Here is a 19,477-nt window from a genome sequence, read left to right on the forward strand (position 1 = left end):
ATGTATAGTCAAGTACTGGTTGATCCAAGGGATTATGATCTTCAGAGGATTATATGGCGAAATTCTAGTGAAGAAGAAATTGGCCATTACCAACTAAAAACAATAACTTATGGAACGGCATCCGTACTATTTCTCGCCACAAGATGCATTATACAACTGGCCAACGAAAATTCAAAACAATTCCCTAAGGCTTCTGAAGTGATACGTCGTGACTTCTACGTAGATGACTTACAAACTGGTGCTGATGATTTAACTGAGGCAATGCAACTGCAAGGTGAAATAACAGCGATTCTAAAGCAAGCGGGATTTGACCTACGCAAATGGTGCCCTAACAGCTCAGCTCTCCTGGAATCCGTAACCGAAACCGATGATTCAAACCATAGATTTAACATTTCTAGCAAGGGAATCAACACATTAGGTTTAATTTGGAACCACATTGAAGATACGTTATGTTTTTCAACTAATGTAAAAATCGACAACTCATTTACCAAAAGATCAGTATTGGCCACAATATCTTCAATATTCTATCCCCTTGGTCTGTTAGGTCCAATTATTATGCAGTGTAAATTATTCATGCAACAATTATGGCTCCAAAATCTAGAATGGGACGATAAACTTCCAGAAAACCTTCTTAATAAATGGTCTGACATTTGTAAAAAAATTCCATTCATTGAGCAAATTAAGATTCCTAGATTAGTAAGTGTACTGGAAAAATATTAGATATACAATAATTACATGTATATCTAATATTTTAATTATACAATTACATGGATTTTCTGACACTTCAAAGGATGGTTATGGAGCTTGTATATACTTACGTTCAGTTAATACCTTTGGAAATATATCAGTTAAACTCCTTTGCTCTAAATCGCGGGTGGCGCCAGTAAAACAAATATCTATTCCAAGATTGGAATTATGTGGAGCGCTCTTGATGGCAAGGTTGCTTAAATTTGTAAATCCTGCACTTTGTTTAACTATAAATAAAATTTATTTATGGACTGATTCTACAGTTGTACTTTCTTGGATATCAGCATTACCAACAAAATGGAAGACTTTTGTAGCAAATCGCGTTTCAGAAATCCAAGATTTAACCGAAGGCTGTGTTTGGGGACACGTTTCAACAGATGAAAATCCAGCTGATGTACTTTCTCGTGGAAATGACGTGTTTGAGTTACAGATCAATCAATTATGGGCCTTCTTGGCTTAACAAGCCGTCAGAAGACTGGAATCATAAACGTTTTGACAAAACTAACTTAGAAGCTGATTGTTCAAGTGAACTTCGCAATGTATCTACTTCATTTGCGGTAACCACAAATTTGTCAGATTTATCAGACTCATTTTCGTCTTTACAAAAAAATGATAAATACGCTTTCTTATTGCATAAGATTTTTTAAAATTTTGAAAACCAAAGATAATAGTATCAATAGAGATGTCTTATCGGTCAAGGAAAGGAAATCTACTTTGTTACGTGTATCATACATACCCAAAATCTTAATTTTCAAACTGAAATCAAGAAATTGACCACCAATTCAAGCATCTCCAAAGGTAGTAAATTGTATTCATTACATACATTCCTAGACAGCACGGGCTGCTTAAAAGTAGGAGGAAGATTGCAACTATCTAAATTAAATTTTGATGGCAAGCATCCGATTATTCTTCCACCCAAATCCAATCTAACTAAATTAATAGTCTAACGAGCATTTGAGAATGTTACACGCAGGACCTCACTTGGTTCATTCTCAATTACGTGAGAGGTACTGGATAATAAATGGTAAAAATGTCATCAGATCAATTTTGCACACGTGCCTATTATGCTTCCGGTTTAAGGCAAAACAGTCACAACAATTAATGGGTCAATTGCCTAGTCATCGCACTCAGGTAACATACAAACCATTTATGAATCTATACCAGAAGATTACGCCGGACCTCTGACAATTCGGCATGGTGGGCGGAATTCAAAGATAAAAACGAAATGTTATGTTGCTCTATTTATTTGTCTTTCTACAAAGGCAATACATTTGGAATTAGTCAGCGATTTATCAACTGATGCGTTCTTAGCAGCACTGAGAAGATTTACTTAAAGAAGAGGTCTGTGTTCAAACATTTATAGCGATAATGGAACGAATTTCGTGGGCGGAAATAATTTGCTTCGCTCGATGTACTCGTTTTTAAATACTGACCACGTGAAAAAAATTGTAAACTCTGCATCTGAAAATGGCATCCAATGGCACTTTATACCTCCCAATTCCCCTCACTTTGGAGGCCTTTGGGGGGCAGCTGTAAAAGTCAGTAAAATTTCACCTCTGACGTGTGGTAGGAAATGTAGCCTTTACGTTTGAAGAGCTCAATACTGTTCTGACTCAGATTGAAGCTTGTCTTAATTCTCGACCTTTATGTGCTTTACCTTGCAACCCATCTGACTCAAAACCTTTGACACCTGGACATTTCCTTGTAGGCGGTCCGCTTACTTCCTTGCCAGATCATAACCTAACTGACATCCCTATAAACAGGCTTAACACGTGGCAGTTAGTTCAGCGATGTGTTCAGCATGTTTGGCATCGATGGTTTGATGATTACTTATCTCAGCTTCAGCAAAGCTCTAAATGGAAATCCGAATCACCATCTCCGAAACCTGGAAATTTGGTGCTAATAAAGGAAGACAACATTCCTCCTCTTCAATGGAAGCTGGGAATAGTTGAGAACGTTCATCCTGGTCCAGACAATCTAGTTCGTCTGGTAACAGTTCGAAACTCCTTAGGAATGTTTAAAAGGCCAGTGACAAAATTATGCCCATTACCCACCAGTGACTAATGTTATGTTAATTAAACAGTATAACCACATTACCTGTGTGAAAATAATCATCTTGTTCTACATTATTATTGTTTATTTCTTATACATTTTGTTCTTATTCATTAATAATTTTCTCATTATCATTCTTTTTAAGATTACATAAGTTTATTATTATGTTACTTATGTTTATTACCATTTAATGTTTTAATCATCTAATGCTCTTTTAAGTCTTTATACTATTTTTGTTAAGTGAATTAATTATCAAACATTTTTTAGTTGAGAATCATATCGATTTCTGGTGGGCGGTATGTTGCGTCGCTTCCTTGCGGCAGAAGAGTGAACTATTCTTGTATCAGGTAGTATTAGGTTAGTGTGCTACGAGCAACCATACTATACGGCCGAGTTGCCAACTAATGTATCAATATTCTTTTATTAGTAAAGTTATTAGTATCATAGTATGTTCAATTCAAGTGTTTTTATTCTACAGTCCACTTTATATTAACTTCAACTATCAACACAATACACTTGGGAAAAATGAAATTTCCCTCCTTCCAATTTTTCTTTTTGAAATTTTATAGAAAACTTTGGTATTTATTTAATTTTTTAATATTTTATTATAAAGCATATTCAAGAAATTATTATCAGAATTATTATAATTATCAAAACTTTTCTTGTAATTCATTGGAGTTATTTGTTGAGGTACCCGTTCATAAGGTATAACTTACTGTAAGAAAATAAATTTTCCCTGCCTTCAACTTTTCATCCGTCTTATTAAATTTGGCTTTTTTTCATTTTAATTGTTTTTCATAATGTTCTTGCGATTCATAGGATAAGACATTTACAGTTAGATAACACATTTACAAATCAAGAGCACCAAGTTACCAATAATTTAAAAAGTATATATTTTTACAAATTAATTATGTACTCTTATCAAAAAGCATCTAACATTTTTACACATTAAATGTCATGTACATAAATCACTAGAAGAAACCTCTGGCTCATAAATTAATGCTCATTTTCACATATTCTACCTTAAGCAAAGCAAATAAAAAAATTACTTAAGAAACTGTGTATATTTTCATTAACCTAAAAATTACAGAAACAATTTCAATGAGAAAAATCTTTAATTAAACTTGCTGCTTTCAACTTATTTCTAGCTATAATATGAAATTTCCTTTTATTCACAGGTACAAAATATCTCTTACCTTAAGAGCAAGATTTATTATACTCTTATTCTTCATATCATATCTATTACTCTTAAGAGTAAGAGATATTTTCACTCTCAAAATAGAACAAATAAAAGTTCATAACTGTTTATATATACTAGGCTGGGGTTAAAAGTCTGGGCCTAACACAGAGATTGCATTAGTACGCTAACTTCTTGACAGTGTTGCATGATTTCATTCTTCATTAGTTTACTGTAAGAGTTTCAAGATGCTGCATCACTTTAGTATAATATTTACAGTCTGAAAGGGGAAAATTAGGGTGTTTTTTTTGGAAAATGGAAAAACTGGAAATTCATGCAGTAATTAAATATATTTTTCTGAAAGGCTTAATGCAAAGTAAATTAAAGAAGAGCTTGATATGACATTGGGAGACCCATCTCCATCGAATATAACAGTTAAATGCTGATTCACAGTTTAAAACGGTCGAACATACAGTAGCAATGAACCACACAGTGGATGCCCTTCTAAAGTTACTATACCAGAAATTGTAGAAAAAGCGCATAAAATTGTTTTGACAGATCAACGAGTAACAGTGAACAAGTTAGCAGAGTCTGTAGACATGTCAACAGAACATGTGCACAATAATAAAAAGGGATGAAACAATAAATGGCAAATATTATAGCAATATTGCAGCATCTCAGCAATGAAATTAAGGAAAACTGACTGCATTTCGAAAAAAGTGCTTTTCCATAAATACAATGCTCCAGCTCACACTTTAGTCATTGCTATGGCAAAACTATATATTTACTGATCTGGCACCAAATATCTCTTCTTGTTCTAACCTAAACAAATGGCTTGGAGGGAAGAGATTTTCAACTAGTAAAGAAGTTATTGCTGCTGTAGATAGTTATTTTGAGGAGTTTGATAAATCAACTTGCAGAACTGGCATATAAGCACTGTTGTAGTATGTTGGTCTAAGTATTTAGATCTTAATGGTGACTATTTTGAAAAATAAATCAAAATGTACCCAGAAAAATGTTGTTTTCTTATCCAGGATTGGAACTTTACACCCTCCCCTCTTTACTCTGGGTTTCTGTCTTTTTGCTAGTATTTGCCACATTAAAATGTTAAACTATTTTGTGGTTGGCTTAAGAGTGACTGTAACCTTTCCAGAAAAAGTTGACAGTTTTTTATAATTATTTGTACATTAATGTTGTATTTATATTAACATTATTTTCTATCACAAGGTGCGGTTTTTCCTTCATTCTTTATTTTACATATATGTTATTTAAAGTGCAGGTGGGTAGCCATTAACCTGTTCCAGATGTTTAATTCCATCAGTATCTTCAGATTAAGCTTACAGTGAAAGACAGGTATAAGTAGGAACAATGCAATCAATCTTCAAGTGTCATCTCCTGACACTCTTCCAAGTAAAAAAAGTATCATCACTCAAGTCTCAAAAAGTAAGCCTTAATGACCCTAAAACTTCACGTCGAGGGTGATCACCTGTGACATGATATGGATGAATGACTATGACCCAGACTAAAAAGCAATCTTTTGCAGTGGAAAAGCCCATACTCATATAGACCAAAGAAAGCAGTGCAGTATCATGTGGGCAAGAGGTATAGATTTCTATTTAATTTGCAACGTTTGTACTGTGACTCCTTTAAATTTAAACTGCCGATTCTGTTTGTAGGCATTCTGCAGCACTACGAATACGCAATAGTTCAGTGCGGTGAATGCTACACCGAGATTTAGGTTTTCACCCTTATAAAATGTCAGTTGTGCAGAAGTTAATAGAGGGCGACTACCCACATTGTGCAGCTTTTGCTGAAGTGATGCTCCAAATTTTGGAAGATGAGCCCAATGCGATTTTGATAATGAGCGACGAGGCTCATTTTCATCTCAATGGTGTTGTGAATCGTCAAAACTTCCGATACTGGGCCTGTGAAAATCCACGCACTTTACATGAATTACCATTACACAGCCCCAAAGTTACGATGTGGTGTGGCGTCGGGAAATTTGGTATCGTGGGGACCAACTTTTTTAAGGAAAACGGGAACACTGTAACCGTAACAGCTGAACGTTACGTAAATATGGTGAAAACATTCTTGAAAACTGAGCTGAGACGACGACGAATCAATCTGCCAGATGTTTATTTTCAACAGGATGGTGCTACGGCCCATACTGCCCGAGTGTCGATGGCTGCTGTTAAGACAAATGTTCCCTAATCGCGTTATCTCCAGATTCGGTGATCTGCATTGGCCCACTTGCTCACCAGACCTTTCGAAGTGTGATTTTTTTCTTGTGGGGGTATTTAAAGTCTTTGGTGTATGAAACCAAACCTCGTACATTAGCCGAACTGCGACAAGCGATAGAGTAGAACATCGCTCAGATCGATCGTCAACTATTAGAGAGAGTGGAGGCTAACTTCAGAGAGCGTCTCCACATTTGTCAGCGTGAAAATGAACACCATCTTAACGATATTATTTTTCGTACATAGGTAAGCCAAACTGCATATTCTCAGAAACTTATTTCTGCCAATAAATTATTTTTTAACCTTAAAATAGTGGAGTGTCGTTAATTTGTAAAACGTCCGTTTCCTGTAGCGGACCCTTATCTTAGTATTATCAGTTAATTCCATACATAAATACATTTTTTTTATAATCTCGATTCCAGCTTCTCCTAGCGAGTCCATATTTTGCAGACATTCTTCGTTTAAAGTAACTAACATTTGTTGGTAATAGAAGTTCAAGTGAACCATATATAAAATTATTCGAAATATCTCAATCCCAGCTTCACTTACCGAGTCTATATTTTGCAGAACTTCTTCGTTTCAGGAAACTAATATATCTTAGCAATATATGTTAATTCCATAAATAAATAAGGATGCTGGGCGTAAAAAGCAGACCAAATGATAAAGAAAGAATGGGTTACAGAGGTGATGCTGGATAAAATGGATGAGAGAAAAAGCTGGAAGAAGGTCAGAACAGAAGAGAGTAAGAAGATGTACAGGAAACTAAATAATGAATTAAGAAGAGAGACAGAAAGGGGGTGGCAAACATGGTTGATGGAGAGGTGTGAAGATATTCAGAAATTGGAAAGAGTAGCGAAGTTTGAAGAGATGTATAGAGTAGTTACAGAACTGGTATTTAAAAAGGGAAAAGATAAAACTAGAATGGAAATAGTGACAGAAGCTGGTTGATGGGAAGAATGAGGTTCTAGGTAGATGGAAACGATATGTGGATGGACTTACGAAGTAGATAAGAGATCAGAAATTCTAAGAATTGAAGATGAATAAGAAGTATGTGAGGAGGAGAAAGTTTTATTACATTATGGAGGGAGAGGTAGAAAAAGCCTTTAAGGAAATGAAGAACAGAAAAGCATGTGGAGTCGATGAAGTACCAGCTGAGCTATGGAAAGGTTTAGGGGAAAGGAGAATTAGGGATATCACAAGCCTGTGTAATTTGATATATGAGAGTAGTGACTGGCTGGAAGATTTCATGACTACTATTATGGTCCCAGTTGAAAAGAAGAGTAATACATTGAAATGTGAGGAATATAGAACCACTAGCCTTATATCGCATGCAGCTAAGATACTACTAAGAGTGGTGAATGGGAGACTATGGAAGACTAGAGAGATTAATTGGGGAAGAGCAGTTTGGTTTTAGATGGGGAAAGGGAACAAGGGATGCAGTAGGGTTAGTAAGAGTGATCGGAGAAAGATATATTGAAAAGCAAAGATATATGTGGTCTTCATAGATCTGGAGAAGGCATTTGACAGGGTGGTATGGGATAAATTGCTGAGAATCGTAGAGGAAAACGGGGTTGCTTGGAGAGAAAGGAGATTAATAAGAAATCTGTACTTGTCAGAAGGTAAAGATAAAAATTGGGAATGAGTTATCTGAGGTAAGCAGACTTACCTCAGGTTGGCAGAGAGTGAATACATGATGAATGAAATGTTGAGAAGACTAAATCAACCTCGAGGAGTATGGGATGAAGATAAACACAAAGACAAAAAGCATGATAATTAGCAAATCAACCAAAAGGGCAACGATTAGGATTGGGGGAAATACAGTTGAGCAAGTGGCATCCTTCAAGTACCTGGGGTGCATCATTAAGGAAGATATGAACTGTGATCACGAAGTTAAAGTACAAATTGCTAGAGCAAAGGAAGCATTCAGGAAAATGAGGAGAGTGCTATGTAGCAAACTAGATCTGCGACTAAGGAAAACTTGCGAAATGTTTTGTGTGGAGTGTGGCCCTTTATGGGGCAGAGACATGGACTATTACAAAGGGAGAGAAGAGAAGATTGGAGGCCTTTGAAATGCGGGTTTGGAGAAGGATGGAGAAGATCAGCTGGACGGAGAGAGTTCGGAATGAGGAGGTGGAAAAAGAGAGGGCGATTATTGAAATAATAAAAAGAAAAAATACAGTTGGTTGGGACACTGGCTGAGACATGACTGCTTGTTGGTGATGGCATTGAAAGGATTTATAACAGGGAGGAAAACAAGAGGTCGGAGATGAATGAAAATGATAGACAATATGAAAAGGGAAGGAAGTTACTATAAAATGAAACGGATAGCACAGAATCGAGCAAAATGGAGGGCCATGTGAAAACCTGCATTTGGGCAGAAAACTTGCTTAGTTATGTATGAATCAAATAACAAAGGAGATTATTACAAATTGATGGATTCTAAAAAGTACATGTAATGGTTACAGGAGAAGTGTGTTCCCAACTTGCACCTCTGTCAGTTGTACTAGATAACGCATCATATCTCAACGTTCTGCTACAAGAGCAGCCAAATTCTAACTCTTTAAAAAGTGATGTGATAAAATGGTTTGCCGAACAATGAATTATTCATTATTCTCCTGCTATGACAAGACTAGATTATGTATTATAAAATTACACAAAGAAAATCAAAAGAAATTTTTAACAGAAGACATTTTCAAAAATTATGGTCATACAGTTCCACGGTTGCTACCTTATCACCCTGACTTAAATTTCATTAATATGATTTGGAGTCAAGTGAAAGGGCAAACAGCTCAAAGAAATATAACTTTTAACATGTCGGACATTCTTAAGTTAGCTGAAGAGTAATTTCATAAAGTGTCTGAAGCTGAATGGAGCAAAGTCTGCAAGAATGTTGTTAATGTAAAAAAAAAAAATACATTGAAGATGGACATTTATATGATGTGCACATTGACAATTTCGTGATAAATGTGAATTCAGAATCCGACCCAAGCTCTTTAGAATCTACTAGCGACTGCGACTTCAGAAAATGCAAGTTAAAGCAATAAAGTGAGTAGAAATAATAATTATTTAAAGTACTTTAAAATAATAATATTAATTGGGATACTAAATTAGTTTTAATTAAATAGCATCATATGCATTTGTGGTTATAAATATCATCTATATTAAACTGACAGTGTTTTCGGTCGGCCTAGTACTGTGCCAAATGTTTGCTGAATGCTAGTAGTTTTTTGTGCCAACTTACATCCTGATAGTTCTAGCAGAAACTGTCTGGATGCTTAATGCAACTATGTGGCATTTTTATTAAAAAGTTCACTACAATACATTCACGAACTTGTATTACAAAATTTTATACACACATGTCCATTGACTTTACAAAGAAAAATGAAATAACAGATTGGTAGGAAAAGTAGTTGCACCACTAAATGTTGCACACACGCAAGAGCTTGCACTTGAATGATGTAGTTGAGATTTTTCTTAGCCAGCATGACACATTGTTTATTGTTTACAGAATTATATCCAGCAATGAGTCACCAAAACAAAATTCGACACGCTGCACAATGTGTGACATAATTAAATTTATAAAAACATTTGACATGAATCATAAAAAAAGCCGTTTCAAGATGTTGGTTGTAGTTCCCACGATATTGTTATTTATTATGGAATAAGGACCATAGCAATCTAAAATAATATAGTTATATTATTATAATCCCACAACAGAAGAAACTTGCCTAAATAGCAACAGTTCACAGTTGCTTAAATTGTAATGGTTCAATTTGTGGATCTGGGGTTTAAATAATTTTGAGAAGTTTGGTAGCCTCTTAAAGTTTGGGGGATATTTTTTTCCTTTCTTAGCAATGAATTGCTTTTTATTCAATGCCAACTCAAAGTCATTCCATATTGTTATCTGGCTTATGGACTGATTAAGTTTTATTGAAAATTATTTTATGCATGTTTATCATTTGTAATCATTTTAATTATTGTGTAAATAATACTATATATTTCATTTTTCATGGCTGTTTAACAGTTCAAATAAATTATAATTTATTTAGCAACTTAACTAATGCAATAAATAAAATAAGTAATGCATTGAACTTGAATTGTTCATGCACTTGTAAAAGATGAAGGGCAACTCCAAAAAAATTTTTAACTTTCATATTTGGAATCAGTGCCCAAAAATATAAAACATTCACCAAATATTGGCCATAACAAAATCATTGTTGACCAGTGTTATTGTAAAAATTGAATGTTTAGAAATTTTCAAAGGAAGTTAATTTGAATGAATTATATTCAATAATTAATGAATTCATTTCCTCTTAGAATGGGTTAGTATTATTTATTATATTGTATTGTATTATTATATTATATGGTTTTTGTGTTGCATGTTATAATTCTATTTTTTTGCTTCATTGAAATTTTTAACTGATTTTCTTGTTACAAATAATCATTTTAACATATGTATACTCCTGATTTTGTCTAGAAAGAAGTTGGAATGGTTATTGCTGAAATATATTACCTTGTGAAACATTAAACTGGACTTTAGAGATTATAATTACTATAAATTAAGTTGTTGAATAGTGTAGTATCGAAGTCTTTTGAGAAGGCTTCATTTACATATTAATGGTAGTATATATATACTATACTATTATATAAATACTACTATATAGATCCAATAATAAATGTTCCACAATTTCCAACATACCTAAGGCACTGAATAATTGAGTCTGTGAATTAAGGTAAAATATCAGTGGTCAAAGCTATATTAAATGAATCGTTTCAAGTAGATCATCAAGTTAAATTTTGCTTGTAGTTCCCATGATATTGTTATTTACTGCGGGATAAGGACCATAGTAACCTAAGCCATTTAAAATAAATTGGATATATTATTATAATCACACAACAGAAGAAACTATTATCTAAATAGCAACAGTTCACAGTTGCTTAAATTGTAATGGTGCACTTTGTGTGGGGTTTAAACAATTTTGAGAATTTTGGTACCTTTTAAAGTTTTTAGGGATATTTTTTATCCTTTCTTAGCAATGAGTTGGTTTTTATTTATTGCAGGCTCAAAGTCATTCCGTTTTGTTATCTGGCTTATGGAATGGTTAAGTTTTATTGAAAATTATTTTATGCATGAAATTCCATGTGATGTTAAGGTTAAAATATAAATGTAAAATTTTTCAACGTTTTCTAATAAACTGCTCTTTATAAACATAAAGAGCAGTTTATTAGTTGGTTCATATGTCTGTTGAAGTAGTAGGAAATAGCCACCGTACCACAAACACAAACAATAGTTTGTGTTTGTGTATGACAAAACTTAAAATCCAAAAATCATTATTTTACTGTTCAGCAATATGCATAATTTACAATAAGAATGATGATGATTTTTTAGTACCTATTTCTAAGAATCTGATTTTTTTTTTAATTTAAAAATTTGTTCACCGTTTTATCATTAAAAATTTTTTCAGACAAGATTCATGTTGTATCTTATGATTCACATACTAGGATCTTTTCTATGTATAGTTGTGGCTTGTATTTAAAAATTTCTCTTTTATGAAATGTATAATCTGCTGTGCATTTAATTCTATTTTTAAGCTTTTTTCCTTTATTTGAAGCACATTCAAATTAAAGATTATTCTTTTATTAATTTATGGCTTTGTAGTCTTATAGCACTGAGATTACTGCATTTTTATTGTTATTACTTTTCAATTAATTATACTCAATTCATATTTGGTGACCAATTTTTATTACATATTTTTGTCTATTCGTATATGTGTTTTATTTCTTTCTTACTTATTGCTTTCAGTATTTATTTTTAAATAAAAATATTATTACTATAGGAGTCATATACAGTAGATTCCAGATAATCGGACCACTTTGTGATTGGGGTTGAAGGGCCCTATTAAGTGATATTAACAAAAAATGAAGAGCTGTGCACAAACAAGATATGCGGGTGTATTCTAATTATTAAACTCAAATTAGCAATTTACTGTTAAGAATTTTATTTCTAATATTAAGATTACATGAACAATACTATAAATTACAACATAATAAAAATTTAAATACTCTACTGTACAGTATGTGTTTAATAAAATACAATACATTATTTACTATCCTTTTACATTTCATAGCTACATATAAAAACAAGCCTATTACATTTAAAAAAACTACTGTTCTGGTACAATGTATTACTAAATAGTTTTTGTAATCTTGCATAAATTAAAAAAAAAAAAAACAAAATAAATAAAACAAAACAATTGATAAACAAAATACAAAATGCAATAATGATTGCTACTTATGATCAATAAAATAAAAAAGTACTTTTAATGTCTTTTACTTGTTTAAACTTTTCAAAAAAAGTTTTTTATTTTTCTTTGTGGTCTTCCTTTTAATACTTGGGATTCTGCTAATTTCAAACAGACTCATTGTTCTTCTAGTGGGCTTCCTTCACTGTCTTCTTGTATAAAATATTGCTGAAGTTCATAAATGAATTTTTTTGCATCTTATGTAGATGCGCATCTGACATCAGGCTTTCTCTTCATCTTCTTCAGACTCATCCAGTTGTTGAGTACCAGTAATGTTTGTAATTATTTCCTCATCACCGGTTTCATTCTCATCATAGCATTGTATTTTTTCATCTATATTTGAAAACTCTAAAAAATTTTGAACTTGGTGCTGCAAAAACACGTAATCATTGTCATCAACATCGATTGTTTCACTATCATCGTCGGCTTTGACTTTTAAACCACTTTTGGCAAAGCAATTTCTAGTGCTACTTTTCACTTCATCCCAACTATTGGCTATGAACTGAATTGCATCAAATTTACAGATGCACTTTAGTCGTAGCCTAGGAAGTCATCTTTAACTGCAGCTAAGGAATCTTTAGCTACATATTTTGGCCACATATTTCCTTCAATTTCTTGTAAACTTTTTTTTTTATTATTCCCATGTCAAGCGGTTGAATTAAACTTGTTATATTCATTGGCATAAACTCAGTTTGAATGTTTTTTAAATCTACATTAGGATGGACATCACAGTTATCAATAAACAGGCAACTATTTCTTGATTTTTTTTTGTAACTCGCTGTCCCAAACACTCAGCCAATCATGAAAAATTAGACTCGTCATCCAGGCTTTTTTTTTTATTAAAGTGCAGAGGTAAATTCTCCATTCTAAACCACTTAAAACATTGTGGTTTACCTGCTTTACCAATAACAAGAAGTTTTAATTTGTCATCGCAGACATATTTGAGCAACAAAGCATAGTAATCCATTGGTTTTTTTCAGCCAGATAATGCAATGTGTTTGTAACAGAGAAACCCATCCAGCATAGAGCGATAAAACAGGCCCATTTTGTCTACATTATAGATGTCATTGGGTGAATATTTCTTCATTATTTCAGGAAGTTTAGAACTCAGTACTGGCTCTTGCCTTTTCACCGTGAACTTTTCTAAATTTTATTCCACATCTCCATTTCCAACGCAACAACCAATCATTGTTGCTTTGAAATCACAGAAGAACAGAAGAGCTTGCAACGTAATTACGTTGCAAGCTCTTCTGCTTTTTGTTTTAGCATAGGACTACTAACACTTACTCCTCGACTAGTAATGGTAGAAAACCATTCATTTAAAGCTTTCTCAATGAGTCTTCACATTTTCTTTTTTGAGAAGTTCCTTCTCCTTCATTTGTTAGGCCATTCACTGCAAAGAGTTTCTTCTTACTGTAAAATCTGAGCTATTGTATTGATGCTCTCAGAAGTTCTGAAAGTTTACAGTGATCAGTGTTTGGTGGTTAACTTTTTATTTTGTCTAGCAAAGCAATCCTTTCTTCCAATGTCATGTCTTTACGCGGCATGGTGGCGAATTGGATAAATTATGAACACCGACTTTTAACTAACTTTGCAAACTATTAAACAGGAAAGCATTTTTATTATAATATTGATTTATTCCTTTCATAATTAAACACATAATCAAATTTGAATTAAAAATTTTCAAAATCTTAATATTTTGTGCACAACAGTTGTCTGTTACTTATTATTTAGTAATTTTCATCACATGTGGCTTAGACAAGTGTATATCTGTTTGGCAGACATCACTGTAAATATAGATACAGAATTTCAGCTGTATGTAAATAACAAAAATAGAGGCTTACATATTTATTCTTAGCATTCAACAATTTTTTATATATATCGAGATATTTTTGTTTTTTACCCTAAATGTTTTAAGAGAACATTTAGTTTTTAAAAAAAGAGTAAGAAGAAAACCATATGATTTCTGATAATAGGGAGTGTGGTCTTTGAATGTAGCTACAGATCCTTAAAAAAACTACAAATTTTTTTTAACTTTTTCCTATTTAAATGGATGGATATTGCATAATGTGGTATGAATGAACATTTGCCGGTTTTATAAAAATTCAAATTTTTGTTTAAACTTGTAAAATCTAATTTCATTTACCATATACTCTTTGCAAGAGCTTATGATACGGTGATAAAGTAATTATATATATATATATATATATACACACATAGATAGTAATTTTTTTTTCCTGATAGGAATTTTTTGGCAGTCTCCAAAAATTCATTAAATATTCTATTTATATTACATTTTAAATTTTGTTTACATATTAAGTTACTTGTTAATTTTTTTAAAGTTATTTTTATTAGTATTTCATTATGTTTCTAACAAATGATGTTTTTGTTGTTGAATAATAATTAATATTCTTATAGAATACCAATATTTATTCATTTATATTTAAAATCATTTTCATTTGTATAAAAACTATTTAGTGTTTGAAAACATGTTTTATTTGATAACCCATGAAATAAATTTATAAGAATTTTAATTTTTTGTCATGATGAAAATGGAATATGCCCTCCTCAGCCCTTTTCTTTACTTTAAACATGATATACCTTGTGTTACTAATTCAGTTGGGATGATCATTTTATACTTCATGAAAATTGTTACTCCATTCTAAAGGTATAGGGCACAAATAATATATAGGGACACTGCCCTCTTCCTAGCAATTCAGATAATAATGACTTAATTATTACTATTTTTTTAAAGATATTCTTGTTTTGTAACTGCTTAAATTATTAGGATTTACAGGTTACCTTTAATTCATGAGTTGCTTCTACTTCTAGAAGTTTATATCATGACCATTTCCTGGGAAAGATGGTAAACTACCTGATCTACCATGATGTTTGACCTTATTTAACGCCCCCTCCTTTTCCTTATCATAACCCTTTCTCGTAATAATTAATGCTGTGGATGTAAGTTTTAAGGTTGTCATAAATTGAAGAGCTAGTGTGCGTGGTATCTGATAGGATGACTGCCTATGAATGAACTCTTTCTCCTTGGCTGCATGACAAACCTAATGGTTAAAATGCATCGAGTATTGCTGAGCCTTCTAAATCCACTTCCAGTAACCAATACATTATGATCAGGATGATGTACCATCATTTTATTAATCATTGTAATGGTTGTAACATTTTCTGTCTGATAGTTAAAATACATAAACTATTAGCCAGAAATATATATTTTTTGTATTTTTTTTTCTTTTAATTTAATGATTTTTTTTTTAAATTTTATTTTGATAATTTTTTTTGGACTTTAATCATGCTACCTCACAACTTTCTGTAAGTATGTTTAGATTTAGGTAGTGCCTCCACCCTTTCTGATTAATTATTCTTTAAACAGTGTCATTAATATTGAACTGCAATACAAATGTATACCAGTTAACACATTAACTCAGTTTCATCTAATAGTTATATATTTTTAATTGGCAATGCATATGGCTCCTGCAGCAACAGAATACAAATGATTGATGGTATCTGCCCACTTATCTAACAACCATGTAAGCTCATTACATCATGTATAAACTTATTTTTCATAGTCTTTTCTGCTTCTCAAAATGTTTAAAACATTTATTTTACTAATATATATAATAGTAATCCTGTAACTTATAATAATCCTAGTTCAAATTCAGTTATATTAAAATTACTTTTATCTGGGGTTTTGAATCCCTTTTTAACTTACTGCTGTTGGAGTTAACTTAATGACACTATATTAGAAATGGTTAACTTTAGAGTGGACAAGACAAAATACCTTAACTTTTAATTTAACTCAAATTTTAATTTATTTTTTTGTTTATTAGGATATTCATCTCCATCTAGTTGATTTATCACATTCGCGTGATGTATTCAGATTTGCACATGAATTCAGAGAGCAGTTTGGTAAATTAGATGTTTTGGTAAGATAATTCAGTAATTACCACTTATTAATGTATAATTTTTATTATTAATTTTTGCTGTTACTTTGTTAAGTTACATAATCTGAATCAGCCTAAAATTGTTAAATTACTTAATTTCAATCAGCCTCTCTTGTGACAGTGACACACGTATATCATAAGTAGGCTGAATCTTGGTTAGAAAAATACCTCTCAAGTCAGTTATCCTATAAAGCGTTGTAAGGGATGCTTTTTATTCTTGAAAATGTTCTATGTCTTCATCAGGTCATCTAAAACCACCATTGGTTATGGAATCTAACCAACAGTTACTGATATAGATTGCTTGAGTTTAAATTTAAGCAATTAATAATGAATTTGTGTAATAAAAGTACTGTGTTAAAACACTTTAACTGAATCTTTTGTTTATTTTGAATACATTTTATTTTCTATTAAATAAAAATTAAAGTTAATGTACAAAAAAATCACTTACCAACAATTGAATTGGAAGCATTCAAGCGCTTTCATAATTAAATTACACCTTCAGGAACTCTCATATTCTTCCTATTTGTAATATTAACTAACACTTCACATGTAAATTATAAAAATCGTGATATTTGTTTAAAATGTAACAGTTGGTTGTCATATGTTATAAAATTGTCAACGTAAATGTCCTGTCAGTTTGGTGGTCTCAACTGTTGTATTAAAATGTATATGGATCAGTTTGGCCAACATAATCTATTACTGCTATTTAATACCTGCTTGTATAAAAGATCAGGACGTTAATGTTGTTGACATAATTTTGTAACATATGATGACCAACTGTTATGTTTTAAACAAATATCACAATTTTTATAATTTACATGTAAAGTTTTAATTAATATTACAAATAGGAAGAATATGAGAGTTCTTGAAAATGGAATTTAATTGTAAAAGCGCTTGAACGCTTCAAATTCAGTTGTTGGTAAGCAGTTTTCTGTATATTAACTTTAATTATATACTTATACCAACAGGCCATGCTTAACAAAATTATTAAATGAAAATTATTTCTGTCTTGAATTTTTGGACAGTAAATTTCTATTCTTAATAAATTGATGCAATTTTAGAATATATTAGAAAATAGTGTATTGTTCCAAATAAATAATAACTTGAAGAATGTTATATGTATCCGTTTTATAACATCTATCTATGTAGTCACATGTTAGATCCTTCAATTTTGCAATTTTCTGTATAGTTAAATTCTCTAGTAATTACACCCCAGTTTTTATTTTTACATTTTGTGTACATGTTATGTGCACTTTTAAATGAAATCATTTGTAAGCAGAATAAGCCAAAATTACTTATATCGGAAAACATCATTATTTGTTCATGTAATAAGGTTCGAGAAATCTTCTTCTTATATAATTATATCTTTGTCTTTTTTAATAAATTTGTCTATATATTGTGTTGAACTATACAAACCGAATAGTTATGCATCTACCACTCATTACTACTCTACTATAAATCATAGGTATAATTGTTCAAGTATGTTTTTGAGAATTTTGTGTTTACTACACTAAATTAAATTCAGTTAAATTCAGATATGGTGCTATCATTTTAATCTCTTGTTTGTATAATGCAATTATGTTACTGTCTACTAAATTACTTTTAAAAAAGTAATATATTATTTTTGTTTGTTAGTGCATATATATTTTTAGAGATTTTTTTATTTAAAACAAAACTTTTTAAGGCCTACCCGTTAATAATTTTTGAATCAAAATTTATTAACTATCTTCAATAAAATTTGGGATGTATCTGTTTAAAAAAAAAAACTATTCTTTCCTAAACTGGTTTATATTTATTACTTTTTTTATTTTGTAGAGGAAGTTCCCTCTGGTGGTCCTGTTGTTGTAAGTTTCCTGTTATAATTTTTGTAAGAAATTTCTATGTAAAAAATTACTTTCTTCACATGTATAATTTTGTGATGTTTTTCCCCATAATTTTTTTTTAATATTGCATTATAATGCCATAATGATATACACATCTGATAATGATATTCATACTATTTTTACACAAATATTCAAGAAAATTAGTCAGGAAACTTTGATTAAAAAACTAATAAATATTGTTGCATTCTGCAGAGTTATTGATTATTCTTGGTATCAATCTGTTTAAATTGTTCTCTGCATTTGTTTTCTTATTTTTATCAAGCCCAAGCTTCTTGCTGCTGTTTTCTTCTAAACAGCATTTCTTAATATGGGTATAAATTTTTTTGCAGGACTGTCCTGATTCTTAGATAAGAAATAACTTATAAAATAAAATAAATTATAAAAAAAACTTAATTTCAAACAAATTACCAAAAACTAATATTTTTTCAATCTTCCAGTTTTTACCTTTTTAAAGTTTGTATCAAAGTAAAAATTAAAAGTTGATGGTAATTGTTTGCCTGTAATTTGGCACTGATTTCTAAAAGTAGAAATCTAAACAATTGCATGAATATCGTTTTCTAGTATGGTTTTGTTTGAAACTGATTCTATTTATTTATTTTTATTTTTTAAAGTTTGTTTTATATTTCCAAACATAATAATAGCTGACATAAGATACTTTTTTAAAGTATCACGATAAACCAACAATTTTAGTTTTAAAAAAATGTTCATTTTTTTCTGTAGCTGACATATTTAATGAAGTGTGTTATTTTATGTAATGTTTCGCATTGTTTCTTTAGATACATAATGCTGGTTCTATGGTAATTAACAGATATGTGGATCCAGATGGTGTTGAAAAAAATTTTGCTGTCAATGTATTAGCACCTCATATACTCACCTGTCTGGTGAGTATATCAGTTGTCTACTGATTCCACTTTTACATAAGTATGTTAAGTTGAATATAAATTTATTATATTCAACTTAACGATTTTCATAATAAAGCAAAGCAGGTAAATTGATTTTTTTTTTTTGTTTATTTTACCACTTTACTGATTGCACGTGTAAAAGAAGGTTAACAAGCCAGGCAGTATGATTGTTTTTATGTTTGCACAATCCTTACTTTTCACCAAATGTATCGATTTCG

The 19,477-nt window shown here is 31.3% G+C and overlaps 2 protein-coding genes across 2 annotated transcripts; both read left to right on the forward strand.

Annotated features, from left to right (window-relative positions):
• Positions 1-720, forward strand: LOC142329529 (uncharacterized). Its single transcript, XM_075374203.1, has one exon. It carries the CDS (start codon positions 1-3, stop codon positions 718-720), a length of 720 nt encoding a protein of 239 aa, XP_075230318.1.
• A 6,571-nt stretch (positions 721-7,291) lies between these two features.
• Positions 7,292-7,627, forward strand: LOC142329530 (uncharacterized). The gene has a single exon (XM_075374204.1). It carries the CDS (start codon positions 7,292-7,294, stop codon positions 7,625-7,627), a length of 336 nt encoding a protein of 111 aa, XP_075230319.1.
• Positions 7,628-19,477: the final 11,850 nt, after the last annotated feature.

The sequence above is a fragment of the Lycorma delicatula genome, chromosome 8, assembly GCF_047948215.1.
Source record: "Lycorma delicatula isolate Av1 chromosome 8, ASM4794821v1, whole genome shotgun sequence".
Taxonomy (NCBI): domain Eukaryota; kingdom Metazoa; phylum Arthropoda; class Insecta; order Hemiptera; family Fulgoridae; genus Lycorma; species Lycorma delicatula.